At 43.1% G+C, this 25,289-nt stretch overlaps 1 protein-coding gene across 1 annotated transcript in view; it reads right to left on the bottom strand.

Moving 5' to 3' along the window:
• LOC142015381 (cytosolic phospholipase A2 epsilon-like) overlaps nt 1-23,649 on the bottom strand; it is a 50,372-nt gene extending 26,723 nt beyond the window's left edge. Inside the window, exons 1-6 of the mRNA XM_074998861.1 lie at nt 23,623-23,649; nt 21,302-21,374; nt 5,245-5,381; nt 3,848-3,979; nt 2,713-2,753; nt 989-1,031 (exon numbers count right to left, since the gene is read on the bottom strand). Of these exons, the coding sequence (XP_074854962.1) occupies nt 989-1,031; nt 2,713-2,753; nt 3,848-3,979; nt 5,245-5,381; nt 21,302-21,374; nt 23,623-23,649 (453 nt within the window). The remainder of the gene's footprint in view (nt 1-988; nt 1,032-2,712; nt 2,754-3,847; nt 3,980-5,244; nt 5,382-21,301; nt 21,375-23,622) is intronic.
• Nucleotides 23,650-25,289: the final 1,640 nt, after the last annotated feature.

Here is a 25,289-nt window from a genome sequence, read left to right on the forward strand (position 1 = left end):
TGACCAGGGAGAGAGAGAGGACGGTTCAGAGTCTGGTGCGTTCCTCTCTCCCCCGGATGCCCAGGGAAGGGCAGAGGAGGAACGCAGCACAGTCTGCACATTCCCCTCATTCGCTAGTCACAGCAACCAGGAAGCGACACATCCGGACTGGCAAATGTGACTGAGGTCCCTCATCCTCTGAAATGTAGCCCTTGCTCCCCCCACACTCACCCAGCCCCAGCCTGAGCCCCCGTCCTGAATCCTGCACCCCCCACATTCCCCAGCTCGGAGTCCCCAATGCCCTGTCCTGAGACCCTCCTCATACCCCACTGCTCTGAGTCCCTCATGCACCCCAACCGTGTGACTCCTGAATCTCTGCCCCAGCCCTCCGCCCTAACTCTGTACCCCACCCCTCTCTCTGCCCTGAGCCCCCACAATGCACCCCACACTTACATTTCTTGCAGGCACTGTTGTATCACTAACGCCTCCAAAGGGGCAGGCCGTGATAGGACAGTACTTGTAAAATAATTAAGTTACTTTCATCTCTGGCTCTGAATTGACAGCTAAAGAGCTTTGTAGTTATATGTATTTTGCTACCTTGGTCCAGCCACACTATGGATAATGGCTCATGGGAAATCTCACAGCTACTCCAAGTTTAGCTTCTCCCAGTAGGAGTGAATCTAGAGAACAGTGCGGGAACACTGGCTGTGAGGATGTACACAGCTGTACCACTTCTAGCCTTTGCCATTGGTTGGCACTCTGTGGAACCGCGAAGGAGTGCAGCTTGGAGCAGTTCACAGCTTTTCCAGATCAGACTCTCCTAACACAGGAAATGTGTGGGACTGTCATGTCGGTCCCTGTGCACCAAGACCAGCCTACCTCTGGGAAGAGGTTTTTTGTTCGAAGGGTAACTGGTGGTGGCAGAGGCGAGGGGACTTATTCTGTGTTCCAAGCAGTATGATGTGCTACACAGCAGAGGAATGTAAATAGAAAATAAAAAGAAAATTACCACTAATACACCATTAGTAGCAATGTTTTCAGGAAGATCTGGACTGAAAAAAGAAAAGAAAAGAAACACTCAGTTTGTAACAAATATTCAAATAATAATGTAAGGACATTAATGGCCATTTTTGTTTTTTATTTGTCATTTACTTCTTTTAAATTTTTGTGTTTTTCTTGGAAGTGTTGGGTTTGACAGCACTTGCTAGCAACAGGAGTAATTTTCATTTCATGGCCCCGTTTTCCTCCCACTCCTTCATCATCATCAATAACCGTGGGCTCAGCACCCGTTGGTGTCTGCTGCCTCTCTCACTATTTCCTTCCATCTTTCCCTATCCAGTGCAGAGTGGCTTAGTTTCGGTAGACTAGCTCCACACCAATCTACTACATCATTTATTCATTCTCTGTGGGGTCTGCCTCTCCTATTCGAACCATCCATTATGCCGAATACTAGGGTCTTGATTTTTCATTCTCTGTTCATTCTGCAAATATGTCCAAATAGTTGTAGCTTCTGTTTTATAACCTTCTGCAGCAGATTCTTTTCCAGCTGTATCTTCCTATATAATTCCTTGTTGGTGACCTTCTGCATCCATCCTATTCTCAGAATCTTTCCGTAAGAACTCCTTTCGAACGCCAATATTCTTCTTTTCCTTGGACACACTAAATACCTAGCTTTTTAACACACCTGCTAGTCTAGTACTAGAACTCTGCTGAGCATAGCCTACTCCTGGAAAGGCAGGGTAGTTTTCAAATAATCAAGCAAAGTGTGCTGACAGCTGGAAATAACTGAATTTATTCCACTGGCCCAAAATAGCCACACTTGAGCTTGGAGTTCCACAGTAGATAGGCTAATGAATTGGTCCAACATGGCATGATGAATGAAAGGAGACTCTTTCTTCCTCATTCACTTTGAACATCACTGACTAATGTCCATCTTATTATTTCACAGAAATGGGTTAAAACCCTTTTTTTTAAAATTACTCAAAACTGTGTTAAATGCCACCTACAAAGCAACTGGTGAGGGAGATCAGTAGATGTAGCATTGCCCTCAACTTTCATTTTAGTTTTAAAATGTCTTTGGCTATATCTACACAACAGCAATCTTTAAAAGAAATCCTTCTGGAAAATCTCTTCAGAAGTAACTTCTTTCAAAAGAGTGTATCTACACACAGAAAAGTGGATCAAAAGAGTGATCTGCTGTTTGGAAAGAGACCAGCCATGTTCTTTTGAAAGAACAGGCCAGGGATCAAACAAATCAGGCCCCATGAGCACTGCTCTTTCGGGGGGCTGGGGGGAAGAGCCCACGGAGCATCTACACACATTTTCTTTCAAAAGAAGCTTTTGAAGGAAGGTGCTTTTCCTGAAGTGGGAGTGGAATAATGCTTTCGAAAGGACCACCACTTTCTTTCAATTTAATTTCAAAAAAGCTTTGTGTGCATAGACACTCTGCTGGATATTTTGAAAGAGCCCCTTCTTTCGAAAAATATTTCAAAAGAACTTGCTAGTGTAGACACGGCCTATGTGTGACCACATAAATGTCCAGCATTGCCAATCGTTCCCCTACTCATGCTATACAGAAACATCCATCTAATGCATTTATCCAAGAAGGCTGAACACACAGTAGATAGGTCTGGCCACATTACTTAAGGTGAGAGCAGGTGTACAAATCATGCTCCCGGTTTTAATTAAGCTCTAATGCTTGCACATTTTTAAGGTCATTTGAATTTTACTCACCTGCTCTCCATCGTGAACTCAACCTCTAGCTCCTCCTTCCCCTAAAAATAAAAATGAATTAAGTCACTGCATCATTATTCTTTTACATAAAGATACTGTGCAAAACCTGACCCCCTTGATATACATAAAGCTTATGCAAAATAACAGCACCTCTTCTTGGGGCTAATGCAACGTGCTTCATTTTCTTCTGCTTCTCTCTCATTTATATTATATCCAGTGCTTTTTTTAGGCTGGTACTTGCCAATACTGAGTACCAGCACCCCAGCAGCCGTAGCCATGGGATTGGCTGGAGAGGCGGGGAACCGGATGAGTACCAGCTCCTTTTTTAAAAAAAAAAAAATCACTGATGATACCCACTAGATTATTCTGCTCCCTAATAACTGATCTTCCCATTATAGCGAGAGGCCTTTAAATAAGTCACACTCACTGTTCTCTTTTCCCTCTTCGGGCAAAGATAAAGTGAGGTAAAATGAGGGAAGTATTTCTGAATGAGCAATGGATAGTCTCACCTGTCCTAAATAACGTCCCTTACCTTAGCAACCGCACACCTAGCCTTCTTGGTCACAAGAAACCACATAAGTCACCTGACATCATAATTTCCTTTCAACTGACCTTACATTCTAGTGACAATAATTTGTGACCAAAGAAAACATGAAATACAGAGACCAATGCACCTAAATCTGAATTTGGAGACTTAATTCATAACATTGGCATTAATATGGCTCACTGTTGATCTAAGCTCCTCAGCATGGAATCAGTTAGTATTTACAATATAGAGATGGTTCCAAGTCCTATTTAGACATTTATATTTGATCATTTGGCTCACAGTACATAGCTGCAGCATCAGTTGTTTCTGTGCCAGTGCAAAATAACAGCTCATCCACACATCAGAGCCATTAGCTCTAATTGCAGAAGAGCCTCTAATACCATTAGGGCGAGATACCCAGGTCTTTCGCTGACTCATCTGTGCTATGATATGAACATCAGGAGTAAAATTGACTTGGTCATCACTGTCAAATTCCCACCAATATCCTTTGGACAACTGTGTGAGCATGCTTGCTCATACTTTATTAAGAATATTTAGAGGAAAACTGTTTCCTTCACATTGATTTCTGCCTTTGATTTCAATACGCACCTGTGGATTCACCTGAAAGTTCAACCGAACTGTTTCTCCGAGTTGGATTTTAGATACATCAAAGAAAACAGTGAGGAGATGGTCATCTGGAGTGTGTTCATCTTCATCACAAACTTTCAGCTCCAGGATGTTCTGGAAACAGAAATAAAATAAATTTGCAGGCGTTTACTAAGCAGAAGTTTCACCTGTCATAAGTGGGGAAATGAGCTGCAGATTTAAAAGGTGAGGGAGAAAATGAGACAGAGAAAAGGAAAGGGAATGTTTGTCAGTCACTCAACTGTGAATAAGTATATTCAAAGTCTAAATAAAATATGGGTCTATTGCCTGCCCCATTTTAATGTCAAAGGCTAGAATTGTGGTCAAATAATATTCAGCGGCCATTATGTGAACTAAGACAGGCAACCTCTACCAAGTTGTCAAACATTTCTCCACAGTAATGCCTTCTGTCTAAAAAGCTCTGTTGTCATCCCCTCTGTCAGAAAGAAATGGAAGATCTGATGCTACATGCTATGCATATTATGGTAACCATTTTATGGTCCGTGCCAGGTATATCCATGCAGGTACTATGATGATACAGGGAAATTACTGTTGAGCTCCTGCTGATGACATGATCAGTGTATATTTATTTATATTGTAGTCATCCACAATGCAAGTCAGCTGATTATTTTTGTACCCAGTAAATATGCTAGCATGTAATAGAAAGGCAACTAGTATAATTACTACAGAGTTATATAGGCCCTATGCTTCCTCCTACTATGAGACTAAGAGGGAAACAAAACTTCACAAAAATGTGTGCGGATGGGAAAATACTTATTCCAGATATTCTCCCCTTCTGCAATCAGTGTGAGGCTTGTTACCCAGTTCTGAAATGTAATTCATTTTGTCTTAAGTAAGGACTGGTAGACAGGTGGAGGGAAGTGTCTTCACATCTTGTACCTAAAGATACAAAACCCGGCAGGGGCAACAAAGCACCTGAGTGGAAATACCTAACAACTTGTGCCATATTAGTTGTTGGTCAATTGTGTCCACTCATCTTTTCCAGCAGAGCCAGCCCTTCTACATTACTCTGTTTGGTGCTCATGTGCTCAACGGGTTGTGGTGTGCCCAGTCCACAAGCGTAGGCCCTGCAGCTCAGCATCCAGGCTGGGCTGAGATTCTCCTACTTTGAAGCTGCAGCACACAGCTGGGCAACAAAGCAAGATTCTCATTGCTGTGAGAAGTCTCATTTGATCATGTCAGAAACTGTCAGGATGCGAGCATCATTTGTAGCAGTTTGCTTGTTGTATTTTTCTCATCTAGGAAGAAGGGAGCTGAAAACGTGACCAACCTGACTCAGTCTGGTTAGCAGGACAAGAGATCCACCAAGGCCTGACAGCAGGGTGTTCACAATAGCTTACCTTGACTTGGCTCTGAATCCTGAAATTGAAGGTTTCATTCCACACTGGGTCTTTGGAATTTTTGTCAGTTTTTGTCTGGACCTTTTTGATTGCAGCAGTTGGTAGCCATAGGCTCACGTAGCAATCAGACTGGGTTACTGTGTAAGCAAGGTACAGCATGAGTAGCAATGAAGTAATACACCATATCCACTCTTGGCTTATTTGCTGAACGAATTTACTCTGTATACAGAGACACAAAGTATTCAGTATAGCGGGGGGGGAGCAAACTTTTTATGTCGGGTCCCACTTTTCACCCCTCCAGTTAGCAGGGCCTTGCCCCCTCCCCTGCCTGTCTAAGGTCAACCAAACCAATGGAAATTTTGGTTATGTTCATGTGAAAAAAAAAAAAAAAATTCAGTATGTGTAAAAAAAATCAGTCTGTAGAATATAAAAACTTCATTTAAGTGGTATGTAAATGTCAACACACCTACATAAAACCAGTGACATATTTCAACATTTTTAATGAGACGGATGAACCTGAGACCCAGCAGCCAATTGTGCTGGCCACACTTACAAAATTTCACGCACGCCCGACGGGGCCTGCCCCCACTTTGCACACCCCTGCAGCACAGTATGGTAGTTGATGTTCCATCATCTCTGTCCAACCTAAAGAGCCCATTGACCCCAAACCAATTTTCTCTTTTTAAAAAACCCATTAATGTTTTTAATTATTGAAAAGGGAGTGAATAAACTAAAACCTGTTCAAAATGCACAGCTCTATTGTAATCTCCACCAAGGAGACAAAGAATCTGTTTGCATGCTTTGAATTATTTGGAGCTTCAGAAATGGTTAGCAGTCTACAAAGCACTGTGTGTCAGAAAAGCTATGCCCTGAACTGGTTAAGGAACTCTCTCATGGAATGCCTGCAGTTTGGTTATACACTGAAAGAGAGAGAAAGGTGTAAGGATTCTTTTTTTTTTTTCTCCCCTCGAGACAGCCATAGGGCAGGATTTCACCCTAGTGCTTACCAGAACTAACAGGAAATGCCTGGACAGCAATGCCATCCTATGCACCAAAGCCCCAAGAAAATGCTCTCTGCTCTGATGATCTCAGCCAGATAGCTTATTTTCTTCTGTCCAATAGCATGCGCTCCTCAGGGAAACATTCTGCTCCTAATCAAAGTAGCAGCATGCATGCTACGCATACGTACTTTGCTAGCCACTTCTGCAACTTTGGGAAACATGAATTACACCACTATCACCATTCCCCTCAAACCAGTGCAGGACTGTAACTAAGAGAGCCTCTCAATGCCAACCTGGCCAAGGTAGAACATGCTAGTTCTCCAACAAATATCACCAGAGATCTGAAATGAAAGCCAGGGTCATGTATGTTATTAATATCTGTGTACAACGTATGTACAGATTCTATATAAGGCATTATGTATATGTATATATGGAAAATCTGGACATAGCTGGTTTTCGGCCAGACAAATGATGTGTATTTTCTTGTCTCTGCTGACATGTAAGCATTGTAAGCAAACACAGTAGAATTGCCAAGTACATACAAAGGCTGCATCTACACTATGAGATAAATTCAAATTTAAAACAGTTAGCTTGATATTGGCAGGTGACTGTCTTCACTGTAAATACCTTTAGCTCAATTTAGGGAGCCCTAATATTACAATACTATTGTCACCTGATGGGTATAGCATCAAGCTCAAATTCAGAAGTTCTATTAAAGGCCATTGTGGAAGTCTCACATCTTAAAATGGTATTTATTAGCCTCCAGAGGTGTCCTATATCTACCCCTCAGTGCTCTGCTCTGGCGTGCTGCTCTCTTGAGCCATGTCTACACGTGCACGCTACTTCGAAGTAGCGGCACTAACTTCGAAATAGCGCCCGTCACAGCTACATGCGCCAGGCGCTATTTCGAAGTTAACTTCGACGTTAGGCGGTGAGACGTCGAAGTTGCTAACCCCATGAGGGGATAGGAATAGCGCCCTACTTCGACGTTCAACGTCGAAGTAGGGACCCTGTAGTCGTTGCGCGTCCCGCAACTTCGAAATAATGGGGTCCGCCATGGCGGCCATCAGCTGAGGGGTTGAGAGACGCTCTCTCTCCAGCCCCTGCGGGGCTCTATGGTCACCGTGGGCAGCAGCCCTTAGCCCAGGGCTTCTGGCTGCTGCTGCTGCAGCTGGGGATCCATGCTGCATGCACAGGGTCTGCAACCAGTTGTCGGCTCTGTGTATCTTGTGTTGTTTAGTGCAACTGTGTCTGGGAGGGGCCCTTTAAGGGAGTGGCTTGCTGTTGAGTCCGCCCTGTGACCCTGTCTGCAGCTGTGCCTGGCACCCTTATTTCGATGTGTGCTACTTTGGCGTGTAGACGTTCCCTTGCAGCGCCTATTTCGATGTGGTGCCGCGCAACGTCGAAGTTGAACATCGACGTTGCCAGCCCTGGAGGACGTGTAGACGTTACTCATCGAAATAGCCTATTTCAATGTTGCTACATCGAAATAAGCTATTTCGATGTTGGCTTCACGTGTAGACGTAGCCTTGGTGTGTAGGCATTAGGTAACAGGATTTCAAATCGTGACCAGGAAGCCTGTAGCTGTGGGCTCATGTTTGTATGAAAGCCTGAGAAATGTCTTTCTTTCCTTGCTATTAGCACTGTGAGTGCATCGACCTATTACAAATAGTCCCTGCATGTAGTTCGCGGTTCTGTCTCTACACTCGGTATTTTTTTCCTCAATGCCTGGCACCGGCCACTGCCCCGCCGCACTGTGTGGTAACAAGGCTGTTGTGTGGGTCGTGCTTGCATAAGAGGCTGAGAAACTTCTCACTGTTTTATATTTGTGCACAAAATCCACTTCCCTCCCATGCTCAGCCACATCACATGAGTAGCCCCCAACCCAATAAAAGGACATGCCTGCCTTTTGGTGCTGACCATGCTGCCAGGCAGCACCATGTCCTGGCTTGCAAGCAGTTAGGGCTCCAAGGGCAGGAAAGAATTACGGGAGCTTGCAGCCACTGGGGAGGGAGGAGTCTCCCTCGGCGGCTAAGATACTCGGGGGCTTGCTGCTGCCCAAGGGAAGTCTGTGCACAGAATCCTTATAGCACACAGAAAAGACAAAGACCCTCCCGTCAGCAATTCTTTTTTTTTCCCCAGAAACTTTCCTATCTTCTCTTTCTTCAAGCTTTTCAGGGTCCCTGTATTATTTTCAGGGATCAGATGCGGTCATGGGAGCAGGGCCGTTCAGTGGATGGCCAATTGAGAATTCAGCTGCAGAAGAAAGATTTCTGTGAACTTTTTTGCCATCTCTGCGGGTGCCCTACTTTTCCTTCTTTCTAATAGAAAAATGGATATTTGTTTACCACAGGAAGGGAATGAGGAAAATGAAATGTGGGAAGATGATGCCAAAGACCAGTGAGCATACCCAGAACGCCATGGGGATGAGGGAACTATGGGATAGGTTCCCACAATACACTACTGCAGCAGTTGATGTTTGCCAGTTGAGTACAGCAGCAATGTTGACTTTGTGAGGCACATGTGGGGAGGTGAGGATGGTCAAAATCGAATTTATTAATTCGAGAATTATAAAATCGATATTAATAAATTCAAACTTATCGCATACTGTAGAAACAGCCAAAGTCAATGGAGAAACGTGAAATCAACAGGGAGACATCACACCAAAGAATGAGCTCCCAGGATTGTTTGGCTCTGTGTACTAACAGGGAGCTCTGGGCAATAAATAGAAAAGGCGAGCAAGACACCACTGTAGTGTGTCCCTGGGACCGAATTAGGCAGGATGATTATATTCATGGAAATAGAAGCATAATCTGCACTGCTTGAAATGCTGCAAAGGACAATTGGAGTGAGATACACTTCTTTTGATAGGAGGTTAGCCTGTTTAGTTACTGGAAATCGTGTTGATTTTGTTTGATACACAAATTTTGTTTTGATACACATTTGATTTCCTCTTCTTAAGGGAAGTACTTTGCACTGGGTTTATTAATCTTCTTTTTGTTGATTTCTAGTTTCTCAAGGCCCTTTTGAGTTCTACTCCAAAGTCCTTACAGCCACTCCCAGCGAGGTGTCATCCGCAAATTTCATAAGCGTATTCCCCACCCCATTAGTGTGGTCATTAATGAAAATATTGAATAATACCTGATCCAGCACAGACACCCTGGGGGACCTACGAGATGCGCTGTCATAATTTGACTGCTTAACACCGATAACTATTCTTTGAGTACAGTCTCTCAACCAGTTTTGCACACACCTTATGGATTTCCTAGTTTCCGTTAGACCAGCGTTTCTCAGCCTTGTTTCATAAAGTACACCTTTTTTTCAAAAAATAAAGTATCCCCAAACTTCTTTTGTGTACCTCTAAGGGTATGCGTACCACCAGTTGAGACACATGGTCCTAAGGTAATCTGAGGGCTTGAAACAAGTACCATCCAACCTTTCCAGATTACTGTACCTTTTTCAGGAGACAGGTTTGTTTTGCATGCCACCAAGTTACACCTCACTTGAAAACAACTTACTTACACAAGCAGACAAAAATATGACTGAAGTTTCCTACTGAAAACTTGCTGACTTTCTATCGTTTTATTATCAAATAAATGAATTGGAATGGAAATATCGTACTTGCATTGCAGCATAAGGCATATGAAGCAGTGGAAACAAGTCATTGTCTGAATAACTTTGAGATTGTGCTGACTTTACTAGTGTTACATAGCCTGTTGTAAAAGTAGGCAGATCTCTAGATGAGTTGATTTCACCCCAGAAGACCTCAGCGTTTCCTCAAGGGTACACATACCCCTGGTTGAGAAACACTGCTTTAGAGCACAGCTACGTTGTTTACATATAGGAATGCAGCATGGACCTCTGTCAAAACGCTTACCTAAACCAAGATTTATCACTTTTGCAGCTCCACACACCCACACGCACCCACCAAGGCCAGCAAAGGAGAAAAGGAGGTTGGCTTGGCATTATTCAGTCTTGATAAACCCAGGCTGACTATTGTTTGTAACCTGTTAACCTCAGGATGCTTAAAAATTGACAGTTTCAATATTTGTTCCAGTATCTTTCCAGATCTGGCCATGACTCTGATGGATTCACAGGTCCCTAGGCCTTCTTTCTTCGTCTTTTCAAGGATGGGTTCTGTGGCATTCTCCAGTCCTACATGGCCTCTCCAATTCCCCACCAATTCTGTAAGACCATTGCTAATGGTTCTGAGATTGCTTCACCTAGTTCCTTATGTGCACTAAGGTGAATTTTGTCAGATCCTGCTGACCTGAATACACTGAAATAATCTAAATATTCTTTCAACTTTTCAAATGGGAGAGTTAGAGAACTATAGGCCAGCTTCAGAAGTGAGCTCCTTTACAGGTAAGGGATGTTCTGATCCAGGAGTTCGATATGGGGCAATTCCAAGCATTACTCTGCTGTATCTAGCTCATTCTCAAGCACTTTGTCTCCTTCAGGGATGATAAGGTCTCTATCTGCCTGGTCATAGACTTGAAATTCCTCTTTATTGGGTTTATTTTCACAGCACTTTGCAAACATGACTTGGACCCTGCTCACCATAACCACCATCCAAGTCTTTTCCTAACAAGTGCCATGAGAAAACTTGAACAGGAAGTTATAGCTGGATAAGAATAATTCTGTGGCAAAATGATACCTCAGTGTGAATGCACTTGACTTCAGGGAATAGGACACAAAGAACAAATGTGAATCATAAGCTCGCACTGTCCATTGTGCCTCACCCCTAAAACTATATGAAGTGTAACCTTAAAATGAAGGTCCATTACTAATGGATGACTCGCCAGGGGAGACTGGTGTACATGGCACAGAGGAAGCTGGTCATAAGTGTAAATCACTAGAGCAGTTATGAAGCTATTTGGAAAACTTTTCCATTTAAACTACACACCCACACAAGTATTCAAGCTACAGGACAATGGACACACCCAAATCTGGATATGTTGTGTCTTGTCTTGTCTTGTCCCATTGGAGTTTGCTTATGCCTTTAAATTGTACATTCTGTGGGTAGCCCTGACTTTTGGGAATCATAGTGAGTGGTTTTACTTTTCATTTCCTCAGTTTTGGATCTTGGAAGTGACAAAGCTACCTCAGGTCTGTTTGGCAGTTTGATTTTTAAGTTTGATGCCATTTCCCTCATATGGATACAGGATGGGTAAACCCATTGCTACAGTTTAGCATTTCTATGTAAGGCACTGACATTTTGAACCCTGCTCTGATTCTGACTCCCTCTGAGGCTTTCAGACAAGTCATGTAACCCCTCAGACTCAGTTCCTCACCTGTAAAATGGGAACAACAACATTTCTCTCTTTCTCCCAGAGGCTGAAGGTGGCTGTGAGGATGATTCTCCTTCGATAGTCCTGTAGCTCCCATACCTGAGCTTTACTGAAGAACCATCCAAAGAAAAACTTTTTTCAAATGCTGGAAACTGCACACAGGCTCTATCATGAGTAGCTGAGCTCCTTACACCCTGCAGCAAGAGACCTGAAAGGGCTGCGGGAGGAGTGGGTTGGATTTGGCCTTTCCCCATTCTTAATATAAAAGCACTACAGAAATGCCAAGAATTGCTATGACCTTTTCAATATCATTTTCTTTTGTATTCTACCATGCTATGTACTACTATTCCCCAAAACAAAAACAAAAAAGACAAGAAGGAGGAAAAGAAAATCAGTTATTTACTCCACTCTAATCATGGTATCGCCCATCTGTAAAAGTGTGCATCATGTATCAGCCCTAGGATCAGCATTGAGTGTAATTAAGTGCAAAAAACTGGAACAGCATGCAGCTGTGGGATCGAGGATGCTTTACTCATCTGTTTAACAGGTTACTTATTATCTTTTGTTATAGAAGCAGGGCTGTGTCTTAACTGCACTGTACCATCACAGATTACAGCAATATGCTCCCAACCTGAAAATACCACGCCCACACCAAGACACATTGCTCAAGACAATAGCAGCAATACGAGAGCAAGGAGCCAAGCGTGATGTTTCCATAACAGGTATCACACAGGCACAGACTTCATCAAACAAACAGTGATAAATAATAGTGCTTGGCATTTTTAGATCTTTCATTCTAGGATCTCAAAGCACTTGACATGGTAGCTGTTATAAAACCCCCTTTTTACAGATGGGGACCTGAGGCAGAGTTAAGAGTAGAAGCCAGGCTTCCAACCTTCATTATACCCTTGAGATTAGATATCCGTGCCATGCCAGAACACGTCAATCACAGCCCACACCGCAGGAAACAATGTACACCACTTTGGAAGCATATGTTTTTATGGCACTACCGCAGTATATATGATCAGCATGTAAACTGGAAAAAAAAATCAGGCCCTATTTCTTCAAAGGTTTCTACTCATTTCGTAATTTATACTGGAGGTGTTTCAGCCGCTGGTCCAGACAGATGGTAGCAGAGTATCATAGTCCCATTAGGCACACTTGTTAATTGATAGCTCTCTCTCAGCTGGCATTTGGAACAACGCTGTAGGTGTTGCAGTGCAAATGCCCTGGATAACAAGGGACACAACATGTGAGGAATGTGAGCCCTCATGTGGAAAAGAATCCCACCTATGAGTGATGGTTACAATCATGGCAACACATAGTTATTGATGACCATAGGTCAGTGGTGGATAACCTGTGGCCCACAGACCCCACTATCTGCCCCCTGCTTTTCCATGCACCTCTTGCATACAGGGTCATTGGAACTATGCATGTCCTACTCCTCCTCCTCCTACCTCCCAGCACTTTCAGAGCATTGCAAGTCACATGCTTCACACCCAGGTTGCATTCGCGTGCCTCCTTCCTGCCCAGAGGTGGAATATTGCAGATCAGCAGTTTGCAGCTGTTCCAGCTCTGGGAGGAAGGCACAGGAGTGGGGATGGAGCACAAATCAGGCAATTCATAGTGCTCCTACAGTGCTGTGCGGGAGGGGGAGGAACTGAAAAGTGCAGGGATCTGGTGCCCCAGTGCAAGAGGTGCATTGGGGAGGTGGGAAGACAGGGGATCTGCAGGGCGCAGGTGAAACCCAGGTGGTCCACAGGTTGCTGAGGCCTAGTGGGGTGAAGGAGGGCCACTTGTGCGGCCCACTCACCATCCCTGGTTGAGCATCCCTGCCTTCGGCAATAATGTACTGCACATTATGCGAAGCAATACATAATGGGGACAGCAGGACATTCCCACAGTATGGCATGGATCGAGTGCAATGATAAAATATCACAGAGACAGCGAGAGAGAGAGAGAGATCCCCATTTACTCTTCCATTGCACTAACATCCATGGTTGCTATAAATAAGCAAATAGTGAATGTGCCTAAAGACCACAACATCAACCCGCCACAGAAAGGGAAGGGCCCACACAGCGCCTAATCAAGATCATGTGCCATTGTACAACCACTTGTTTTAAAATCAGATGAATTTTTTCGTGCCCAGATAACCACACTCTTGCATAGTTCCTGTTCCTATCCCGTGTGATGACTGAGCTGAAAGAGGAATATTGAAATGTCAACAACCTGCTGCATTAAGTGATGTACTTCATACTAGTGATGGCACAACCCCACAGTGTTCAAAGTTCACTTTCCTAGGATAAATCAAACCTCATGACAGACAGCTGCAGCTGTACACTAAATTTCTTTGTATGCGGTACATAAGAGCTGAATGCTAATGAGAGGGAAAATATAGTGGGCTCTAATGTGTACCAGCGTGTGCCATTAGTACAGCATCAGAGAACTGCTGGGCTGGAAGGGATCTGGGGAATTCCTCTAGTCCAGCCCTCACTTCAGTCCAGCCCTCACTCAGCACTGAGTCAGAATCCACAAAACCACCCCAGACAGCTGTTTGTCTAACTTTTTTTTTTTTTTTTTTTTTTAAAGATCACCCATGATAGGCATTCTACAACCACCCATGGAAAGCCACTCACAGCTTAGTTGCCCTTCTTATTTTTGTTCTACTTTCAGGTGGCACAGAAAATAACTGAACACTGTCCTCTTCATAATAACCCTTATTGTATTTGAAGATGTGGCAGGTCTTTTTTCTTTAGGACTAAACATGTCCATTTTTTAAGCTCGCCTCATAGGTCAGATTTTCTAAACATTTTAGCATTTCTGTTACTCTCTTCTGGTCTTTCTTTAGGTTGTCCTCATTTTTCTTACGATATGGTGCCCAGAACTGGAGAGGATACTCCATTTAAGGGTCTCATCACTATCAGAGTACTTTCCACGTCTTCTATAGGATGCTTCTTTTAACACACTCTGGAATATTAGCATTGTCTTTTTTTTTTAATTTGTAACTGCATCAAACTGTTGTCTTTTTTCAATCTGTGAACCGCTATAAATCCCAGATCCTTTTCAACAATACTTCTTCAGCAGTTCCCCATTTGTAGCCATGCATCTCAGTTTAAGTTTCTAACTGAAGTACCTTGCACTTGTCTGTATTGAGTTCCATCTTGCTGAATTTAAACCAACACTTTAATTTGTCATGGACCTCTTGAATTCTTATTCTCTCCTCCAATGTACTAGCAATCCCTCCCAGTTTGGTGTCAGCTACAGATTTTGTAAGCATGTATGCTGCATTTCTTTTTGCAAGGGATTAATAAAAATATTTAAGAATGCTAATCCCACTAGATACTTCCTGCCAGTTTGACAGCAAACCTCTGCTAATTATTCTTTGAGTATGGTCATTCAAGTGGTTGCGCACCCACCTTATTTCTTCTAAGACACAGATCCATAATTTGCTTATGAGACTGTCATCTGGGACTATGTCAAAAGCCTTATTAAAATCAAGATAGATCACATCTACTGTTTCTTTCTCCCATCCAGCAGACCCTGCCTCATCCATCAGGCCAGTAATCTTGTCAAAGAAGAAAATTCTTCCATGTGGAAAGTACACTTACTAAAACAACTATAAATAAATTGTGATGATAATCAAAACCTAGCTATGTGATGGGTGTTGCTAGTGAGGGATTGAGGGACTGGTGATAGTAAAGGCCTTTTTTTAACACCTTCATCTGGAAAAAGGAATAATCAGATGATATTATAGTGTTAAGAGTTCTAAACACCTGTAACCATGAGACATACACATGATACAAAGAGATTAGAAACCTGAGCTGAAAATAACAAAATGAGATTAACAGTAGGAAAAATGCAGGGAAAAACACTGGGGGAAAATAAACTTAAATGCAAAAATTCAGTAGGAGAAAATATGCCAGAATGCTTGTGATAATACAATACATTTGGTATGAGTCTGCAATAGGCTAGGTTGCACAAAAGAGTGATGCAATTTTGAGCTGCACATACAAAAGCATCACATATCACTGAACAAGAGAAATAGCAGTCCCTCACTATCTGGCTCTCATGTAATGACCTCTGAAATAGCCTATTCAGTTCTAAGAATCATGTTTCCCAAAACACCTCAACAAACTGAAGGGAATTCCAGGAAGAGAATCAAAATGGAGAAAGAGAGCAAACCTGTTCATGAAGAATGATTTCAAAAGATAATCTACAATTATCTACAGAAGAAAGAACTACTCACAGTCATATACAAGGTTTTGACTTGTACTACTGAGGTGAAACTAAGAAACAAAATTCCAATCTTAATGTTGGGAAACATGCTGTGGCGAAATCTCTCATGGCCAGTGGTGGAAGCTCATCCCTCAAGAATGTCAAAACAAGACGCAAAGAAAATGCTAAGAAAATGAATCAAAACAAAAAGCAGTCAAGTAGCACTTTAAAGACTAACAAAATAATTTATTAGGTGAGCTTTCGTTGGCTCACCCACAATTATTTCCAATTTGGGGACAATTTATACCTCCAGATTAGTGGAACTGCTATGGGCACCCGCATGGCCCCACAATATGCTAATATATTTATGGCTGACCTGGAACAATGATTCCTCAGCTCTCGTCCTCTATTACCCCTCCTCTACTTAAGATACATTGATGACATCTTTATGATTTGGACCCATGGTACAGAGGCTCTAGAAGAATTCCCCAGAGACTTTACCAATCTGCACCCTACCATCAACTTATGCCTTGATTACTCCACACAAAAGACACATTTCCTGGACACTACAGTACAAATCAAGGATGGCCTGATTGGTACCACACTGTACTGGAAACCCAAGGATCGCTATACTTACCTACACCCTTCTAGCTTCCATCCTGCACACACAACTAGATCCATTGTTTACAGTCAAGCTCTTAGATACAATTGCATTTGCTCTGATCCAACTGAGAGAGACCAAAAACTGCAAGATCTCTACCAAATATTCATAAACTTGAATTACCCAGCAGGAGAAATAAAAAAAACAAATTGATAAGGCCAGACGAATACCCAGAGACCAGCTACTCCAAGATAGTCCCAAAAAAGCCAAGAACAGAACACCACTGATCATCACCTACAGCCCCCAACTCAAACTACTGCAACCAATTATTGAAGACCTACAACCTATCCTTAATCAGGATGCCACATTCCAGAAAGCCCTAGGTGACATGCCTGTTGTCTCCTACCAACAACCTCCCAACCTTATGAGGATTCTAACCAATAGCCACAGTCTATACTGCAGGAATACCAGTCCTGGGACTTTTCCTTGCAACAAAGCCTGCTGCCAGCTTTGTCCACATATCTAGTCTGGCAATACCATTACTAGACCTAACCAGGTTAGTCACAGAATCACAGGCACATTCTCCTGTTCCTCAACTAACATCATATATGCCATCATGTGCCAACAATGCCCAGATGCTTTGTATATTGGACAGACTTCAAAGTCTCGCAGACAAAGGGTTAATGGGCACAAAACAGACATAAAAATGCTCCTGATCCACAAACCAGTTAGTCTACATTTTAATGGAGTGGGCCATTCTGTTAATGACTTAAGAGTTTGCATCTTATTGAAGAAGAATTTTCAGTCTGCTTTAGAAAGAGAAACTGCTGAACTCTCTTTCATATTCAAATTTGACACATTAACACGTGTTTTGAACCGGGATGCAAATTTTCTGGGACATTATAGGGGCTCTTTGGCATACATGGCTTAATCTAATTCCTGCCTCCTCCCCCCCACCCCCCCGCCGCTCTGCCCTCTGGTTTGCTCACCTTGATAATTTTTTTCTGATTTGCCAGCTTTGATTACTGTTTTTGGTTCTTTATGCCTTAAATATTGAGTCTGTTCTGGTATGGCTATGATATGAAGTAGTGAGTCGGTCCCATGAAAGCTCATCACCTAATAAATTATTTTGTTAGTCTTGAAAGTGCTACTTGATTGCTTTTTTGTTTTGATAGTATATAGACTAGCACAGCTTACTCTCTGTTACTAGGAAAATGTAGTGTAGGCATTTGACTTGGCAATCTAACGAAGTCTTCCATCTTACTCCGATGAAAACTGGTGAAGCTTGTGTCCTTTTATGTTTTCCTATTAAGTTTCTTATGCTGCTCCACCCTCCTTGTTTATTTCTTCAGAGGATAAGTTACACCCAACATGTAACATGTTGCCAACATGTAATTTACATCACCCAATCCTCTTTGAATTTGACCCAACATATTTTAACATTTTTTAAGACAGATGTTTTAGTTGTACCCTGGTTAATTATACTTTTGCACCAATATTTATGTATTTCATGGAAGGCAGTTGTATTTTAACCATCTGAGAGCCATTTAGTACATACAAATTTGATTCTGTGAATTACAGTGAACATAATATTATTGAAATTAAATAGTCATTTTGGCACTGATCCTGCAACTAGAACCATTCATGTAAACACAGATATAACTAGGAACCCAGAGGATTTCAGCAAGGCTTTGCACAGGGTCTGTCCTCACTGCTTAGTTGTAAGGATGGGATTCAATACAGAAATACTTAATCTAGGAATTGTTTTCTGTATAATGCTTGGGAGTTCTGAAAATACAGGCATGGAAGACAGAATCACAAATGCCACCATTTTTACTAATTTCAACCTTGTTTACTAATCACCTTTACTCATGCATTAGTAAGCAGAGATGGTCTGCAACTTCTACTTGCAACATGTCCTGAATACATCTCAAAACATCCTGAGTGAAATATGGAAGGAGGCCAAAGCAATCAGTTTACAGTAGAAACTTGCTGCATGTTAACATCTGCCTCAGAAGAGGTGATTTTAAAAGTTTGTTTCATTTGCTTCTTGATCGCTCACACTTTCGAAATTTTTCTCGGGGAGTCTGGTTTTTACATTAGGAAGGTTGTACCAGTCCACCAAAACACTTCATTTACAAGCATAGTTTCAACGTGGTTTTGTCCAACTTATTATTCATGATTTTATCATTCCACTTTGTGTGAATAATAGCTTAGAGCCATTGATGAAAGATTATATTTTGTTATAGTGTGAATATGCTTTTCATATTCACGCAATGACTTTAACAAGCAGCATGGTCTACTAGGACTGAAAATATAGGTCTGGGAACCTGGAACTTGTGATTTCTAATCCTGGCTCATCCACTGCCTTGTCCTTCATCCAAAGATCTTCTTGAATTAGGAAGGGTAGTGTCCAGTTGTGGTCAACTCCCAACAGAAAAGAAGAAAGAAAATCAGATCTGAGGATGGGATAAAGAATATTGCCTTCCCTCACTGAAGATATTTATGGAAAGAAAATGGGAAGAGCTGGCAAGGGAGCATGGTAAAGTCAATGTAATCCAAAGGCCTGTTAGAAGGGAGCTGTGTGGGGAGACAGACACAGAATTAGCTTAACAGGGAAAAATATTGCTCAGAACCATAGGCCATTTCAACTGCCTCTGACAGGATGAAGATGAGGAAGGAACCTCCTTTATTGCTCTGAGACACATCTTGAACTCTGGCACCAGGCCTGTGGGTGCAGGACCCTGGGAACTCATGTTGTGGTTCTTCATCCTTTACACTCAGCAACAGGAAATGGGTGTTTAGGTGGAATTTCTTGTTCCTGATTACTTCAGCACCCTTCCACAGTGTGGGAAATCAGAAGGCTCTTCTTCACATCCACTTCCCTCATGGACCCAAAAAAACCCCAGTATTGAGCCCTACCAGTTAAATTATACATGGGAACCCCAAACTTCTGAATAGTTGCAAAGCTGCATCATTTTTTCCGAACCAAGGTAGTTTGAGCTGATTCATGTGGCATTCTGGTTTCAGCCTCTCAATTTAAAACAGCCTCACCCACAGGAGACAAAGGACCACTTCCTGTTTTCCAAAAGGAGAGAGATCATTGTTCACAGCTCTTTCTACTGTACTTTGAATCACAAGTACTTTTAAGCATATCATTAGAATGCTAATTTACATATATTTTAGCCTTCTGGGGCTCCTAGGAGATTAGGTGAGAATAAAAACAATTAGCCAAGAGAGGGCTCAATTACAACTCAAAGGTACACACTGCACTGGGAAAAGAGCAGTGCAACGCTGCTCCAAAGGAACTGTGCCACCTAAAGACAGTTATGTCTTTTCACTGATGATGACTAAAATGTCCTGGCAATGGTCACTCTGGACAACAGAATCCTCGGTACAGAAACATGAAACATAAATAAATTTACACCAGCTGCTCTATTCTTGAGAAAACACACAACACTAGAAGAAATATGAAACTAATAGTGGCATTTTTCAGTGATTCATATAACCTCTTAAAATTCTATAAGACAACAGAAGTGAATTATGCTCCACTAGCATGGTATCATCTGTTCTCTTTAAACAAAGGTTCTCAGAGTGGGTGATGATGTCTTCAGGCACAAACAATCAGAAAACTCTACAAGATTTCCCTCACAGAATTTTCCTCTGCGTTATTTTGTCAAACGCTGTGGTTTGCCCTCTTGATAAAGATCCTGGGAGTCTAGTGCATAGAATACAATCCCCTAGAATCAGGTGGGGAGGAATTGTTATCCACGTGAAGGCTTGTGCCTCTGCATTGGTTCTGGACCCCATGAAACTCTGCCTTGGTTTCCTGGGAGTGTGTTCCCCTGGAAGCCAAGCAAGAGAACTATGGCTGGGTACCTATCCTTCTAAGCCCCATGCTCCTTGAAAGGAGCCCTTCGGTCTAAAGAGAAATAGTGCCATTGTCTATGTTACATTTCACAGTACACATGAGATAACGAACACCTGCCCTTCACCTCTTGAATCTCTGGTCCTGCTGTGACTACAATGTGCTGTTCAGGGGAGAGGGCAGGGCACAAGCACTGAGGGGGTGCTTGACCTTTTAGCCACATAGCAGGGGACAGCCACGCACACAGGTCCTTTCAGTGTGTGGATCCTAAGGGCAGAATCTGATCTTTGGTTTTCTTGTGCATTTTAAAGTACATCTCAATCTGACAGTGCTATATGGTTTCTGTGGGACAAGGCACTCTACCAGAACTGCTTGCGTACAAAGTGGTAATTAGATTTTAGAAGTTCACTGATAAAGGCGCTTTTACTTTACAATGCCCTCCAAGCTTACATAAGGCCGATGAACCCAAGTGGTCAGCAGAAGGGAATAAACCTGTGACCTTAGGGGCTAAAGCCATGGGCTGTACCACATAACCTAAAAGTCAGCTGTCTCTCAGCTAAGGCTATATAGCAGAGACTTCATTCTCTCTTGTCATTGGTCACAATGCGTCTGGGGTCACACATTTGGGATCTAGGTAGACTGTAGCGGTTGCCTCTCTTTTTGTTGTTATTGTAACCTGTCTGGTATTTATGTTGCTCAGCTGTACAACCAGGCTGTTTCTACACTAGCATTCCTCTTTTGCAAGAGGCATGCAAATAAGGTAAATCAAAAATGCAAATGAGGTGCAGATTTACGTATCTTGCACTTCATTTGCATATTTTTCTTTCAAAAGAAAAGCAGTGTAGATGCTGCTCTTTCAAAGTAAACCCCATCTTTGAAAGACCCCTTCTTCCTATTCTTTTTTAAGACACTGTTTTGAAAGAATATCCAAATGAGATGCAAGATATGTAAATCTGCACCTCATTTGCATTTTCAATTTCCCTCATTTGTGTGCCTTTTTCAAAAGTGGGATGCTAGGGTAGACTTAGCCCCAGTGTTTTCATATCTACAAGGAAGTTCTGGGAACTACAGAAATACTCACGCAGGTCGGCCTTCCGCAGATTTTTCATTCTGATAACTTTTACACTGAGCAAGTTGCAAGGAGAGGACTCCATCTGTTGAACAATGACAAACAAAATTGAACATATACAGAAAGAGAGAAATAAATGCCACACTGAGGTGAGTCAGCTATTGTGTCACCTCGACTGATTCAATATTAATTATTGAAGAGTTTGTACATGAAATTCTTCCCTGTGGCATGTTCTTCTTCTTTCTCTGTGCAGGTTTATGGTAATGTAGATCCATCCCATGCATGGAACACTAGTCAATCCTCCGGTTTTCCCAGATGCTTCACTTTCTATTCTGGGTAAGCTGGGGAGACTCCACTTTCGAGGTATAAGGTTAGTTGTTATAACTTAGCTCCACTCACTCATAGTCAATAAAAAAATATTGAGGAAGAAATTGCATTAATCAATCAATATGATAGTCGTGGCATAACATCTTATGATCCAATGGGATAGAAATGTGTGTGTACATAAGTGTATTTTGTTTTATCAATACTAGTCAGTACAGTTAAAATAAAAACACCAGTTCCATTAATTTGTGCAAACTCAAAGGAAATAATTTCTTCTTCACCATAATTTGACTGATAGATTAAAAATTTGAGCAGACTAACAGTTACTGAGGGACTTGAAAACATTCCTTTTGTTTTGGGCTTTATGTCATCAGCAGCATTTAAACTGGTGGGTTCCATGCAGAAAAAATGTATTCTGTATAGAAATGGTCTTATTGAATCTTAAATGACACATCTAATACTCTGTAAAGCTACAGCTGAAAAATACTTGGAAATGTCCACTGTCTGGGAATTCTGCTCTTTCCCCTTTTTACTTGAGCTACTGTTAAGAAACATATTGCACATTCTTCAGAGTCTGCAACAGCTGGCAGTTCATACTCAAGGGTAGCAATTCCATGACCGAAACCAGAAAGCTCCAAAAGTAAAAACATTTTGATCTAAAGCTTTGTCGTTAACACTAACCAGTGAGCCACATACAAGCAGAGAATAGTCACATTTGGACTGGACATGACTATTTTGCCCACTGCACAGTCAATAGGAGATCATGTAGCAGTGCAAAAAAAATGCCAGCATGAATATTGTAGACATTATCCACCAAATCCTCAGCTGACTGAAATCACCATAACACCACTGATTTCCATGGAGCTCTGCCCATTCACTCCACTGATGATTTGGCCTATAACATCAACAGAAGTGGATATAAAAAAAGCTTTGACCCCTATAGAACATAGTAAGTCTAATGGGCATTTCTAAAATTCCCATCCTGAGTTTCCTTGGTTGAGGCAACTTTTCTTTCAAAGATGGAGCCTGAAGAAATATTTGTCCTGGAAATGTAAGGAAATCATTGGAAACTGAAGAGCACTTAATACTCCTGTCAGGAATGTGAAACCTAGGACAAAATTCTCATCTTGAGCAAGGATCAGAGAGACAAGGCACACATCCACTAGCACAGAGGTCAAGGGGAGGGTGTTCTGTAGAGGAATTTCCTTTGAAAGAAATGAATAAAAGTCCCATGCTCCAATCCACACAAATAAAAGAGAAGAACTTCACAATGAAGAAAGGATAGAGGAAAGGATTCAAAGCAGAAACAAGAACATTTAGTATGTGAGGCAGTAAATGCTACGATCACTAATCACTTAGTCAACTTTTTGCTGCTAGGCAAATTCAATCCCTCCTGACATCCCCACTAAAAGCCTAAATTATTATGTTCGGCTGGTACTTAATATCCCATTTTTTGCACTGCTCTATGTATTGGCTCATCTGATGTGTGTCTACCTTTTGCAATAGATTTCCTTGCATGCTTCACTTTAAAACAAAGCAAGAGAGGGCAGTGGTAAGCATCTGCAGTTGCAATTGTTACTATAAATTCATTATTGCATTGTCACAGGTTGCCTCCCAAATTTAGAAGCGCTCATTAACCCCTTAGATGTTTTAACCTTTCCCCTAGTTTCCTCTGAGAGTTATCCCAGAGGCACGGAAAACTGGGTCATTTTTGAATATGTAGTTTCAAACTGCCCACATCACCATACCACCTGACTACCTGCCTAACACAGAGTTACTGCATATCAAGTTGGAGGTGCAGAGCCAATACAGAGCCCACCCAAATGTCTTCATTGCTATGGCAGATGGTGTTACAGGAGGAGGTCCCACAGCGGTAGCTAGAGAACGAACAGCAAGTCTGCCTCCCGTAGCCTCATTGTGTAGTTAAAGCAGCACTCTGGCAGCAGTACAAACTGCAGGAGCTGCCTGCTCATCTGAATCCCACGGAATCTTATTTTGTTCTTTCTTACCTGGGATGAACTGGTAGCTACCCCCATTGTGAGCTTTGCTGTGTTCAAGTCAGAGGCTAAAGGTGGCACTTGAGCGTAGGTCAGAGCTGACAGTAACTCCCAAAGTAGGTTTACAGTCTTTAACCAGGTAGCAGAGAATGAGCAGGTGGTTTATAAACTGACTCAGCGCCCCACCCTTCCCTGCCTTCTAAAAATTAAGTAATTTCCACCTCTTACCTCCCATTAGGTGTGGGAACTGGAAACATTTCCTTTGCAGGTATAGTGACTGTGGGGGAGAGGCGGGGGGAGACAGTACAGAAAAAGAGGCTCTATCCATCTAATTATAGGGGCCTGGCCTATGAAGAGTAAGATTGTACTTTCATATAACCCCTTCTATGTTAAGCAATGCCAAAGGGCTTTTCAAACTAAAAGAGGGAGGACAAGGGGCAATGCCATGACAGGGGATTAGTATAGAGTATCAAAACAGGAGAGGTTGGAGGCTGAGGCATGTCGAGAAGTGAGAACAAAACACCTGACAAGATTAGATAGTAATGGGGGATTCGTAAGTGCACTGAGGGGAACTAATTGTGTAACTACAGTTCTGTGATACCTGTTGGAAAAACTGCTTCCACCTGCCCGTAAAGCAACAGGGCTCCAAGAAGCCCCAGGCAGGAAACTGGTGGGGGTGGTAGATGCAAGCTGGCAGCATGTGCTCAGTCCCACACTCCAGCAGCCACTCCCTGGCCATTAGAAATAAGGTCCACACTGCCTGGGACCACACTGGACCCTCCCAGGGTTCCCCCAAGTTCTCCCAGGAGTACACACATGGGACCTGCAAGCAGGTCCCCTTCCTGGTGCATCACTGAGGTCTCGGATTTACTGATGCACTATGGTCCTCGATGGGACAGCTCTGCCAGGCACCCACATCCCAGTCCTGGCACCTGTGCCATGTGCACCCACTGGGGCATCCCACCTGGATCCCATGGGCAGCCCCTGGACACAGCTTCTGGGTTGCCTGCAGCCCCACAACACACTGCCTGACCACCAGGAGCAGAGGGGAGGCAGCTGCACACCTCTGCCATGCCTGGGAGCATGCCAGCCACTCGGGCAAGGGGCACAGCCCACCTCTGGGTGCAGCTGCCTGCTATGGGGCATGGCTGCTGGTGACAGCCAGCACCCACCCCCTCTGGACACAGCTATGGGCCATATGCATGCAGGGAGAGGGCTCGGGGATGCCACAGCTGCACCTGGCATGCCTGCCACCCACAGGTTCGGGACCACTACGTGGCCACCCTTGAGGCTGTCCTGACAGTGCGCAGTGGGCTGGCTGGTGGCCATGACTCTGTCCAACATGGCCCTCCATCCAGGGGGCATGGGCTCACAAGCCCTGACCGGACCCATCCCATGGCCCAGAGCCCGCTGCCTGGGGACATGGGCCACGGGCCACAGAGGCTGTGCAGAGTATGACCACAGTGTTCCCCCACTTCCCACCCTACACCTGCCCCCAGCCCCACCACCCAGCCAGGCAGCCCCAGTGAAGAGCCCAAGGCCAGAGGGACCTGGACGAGCATCACCCAGGGAGGACACAACACCTCCCCTGGTAGCACCCGCAGTCCAAGGGTCCATCACCAGCCGACAGACCACGGCTACCATACGCATACGCTGGCAGCTGCCATCCAGGAGCAGAG

This window comes from Carettochelys insculpta, chromosome 6, assembly GCF_033958435.1.
Source record: "Carettochelys insculpta isolate YL-2023 chromosome 6, ASM3395843v1, whole genome shotgun sequence".
Classification (NCBI taxonomy): Eukaryota; Metazoa; Chordata; order Testudines; family Carettochelyidae; genus Carettochelys; species Carettochelys insculpta.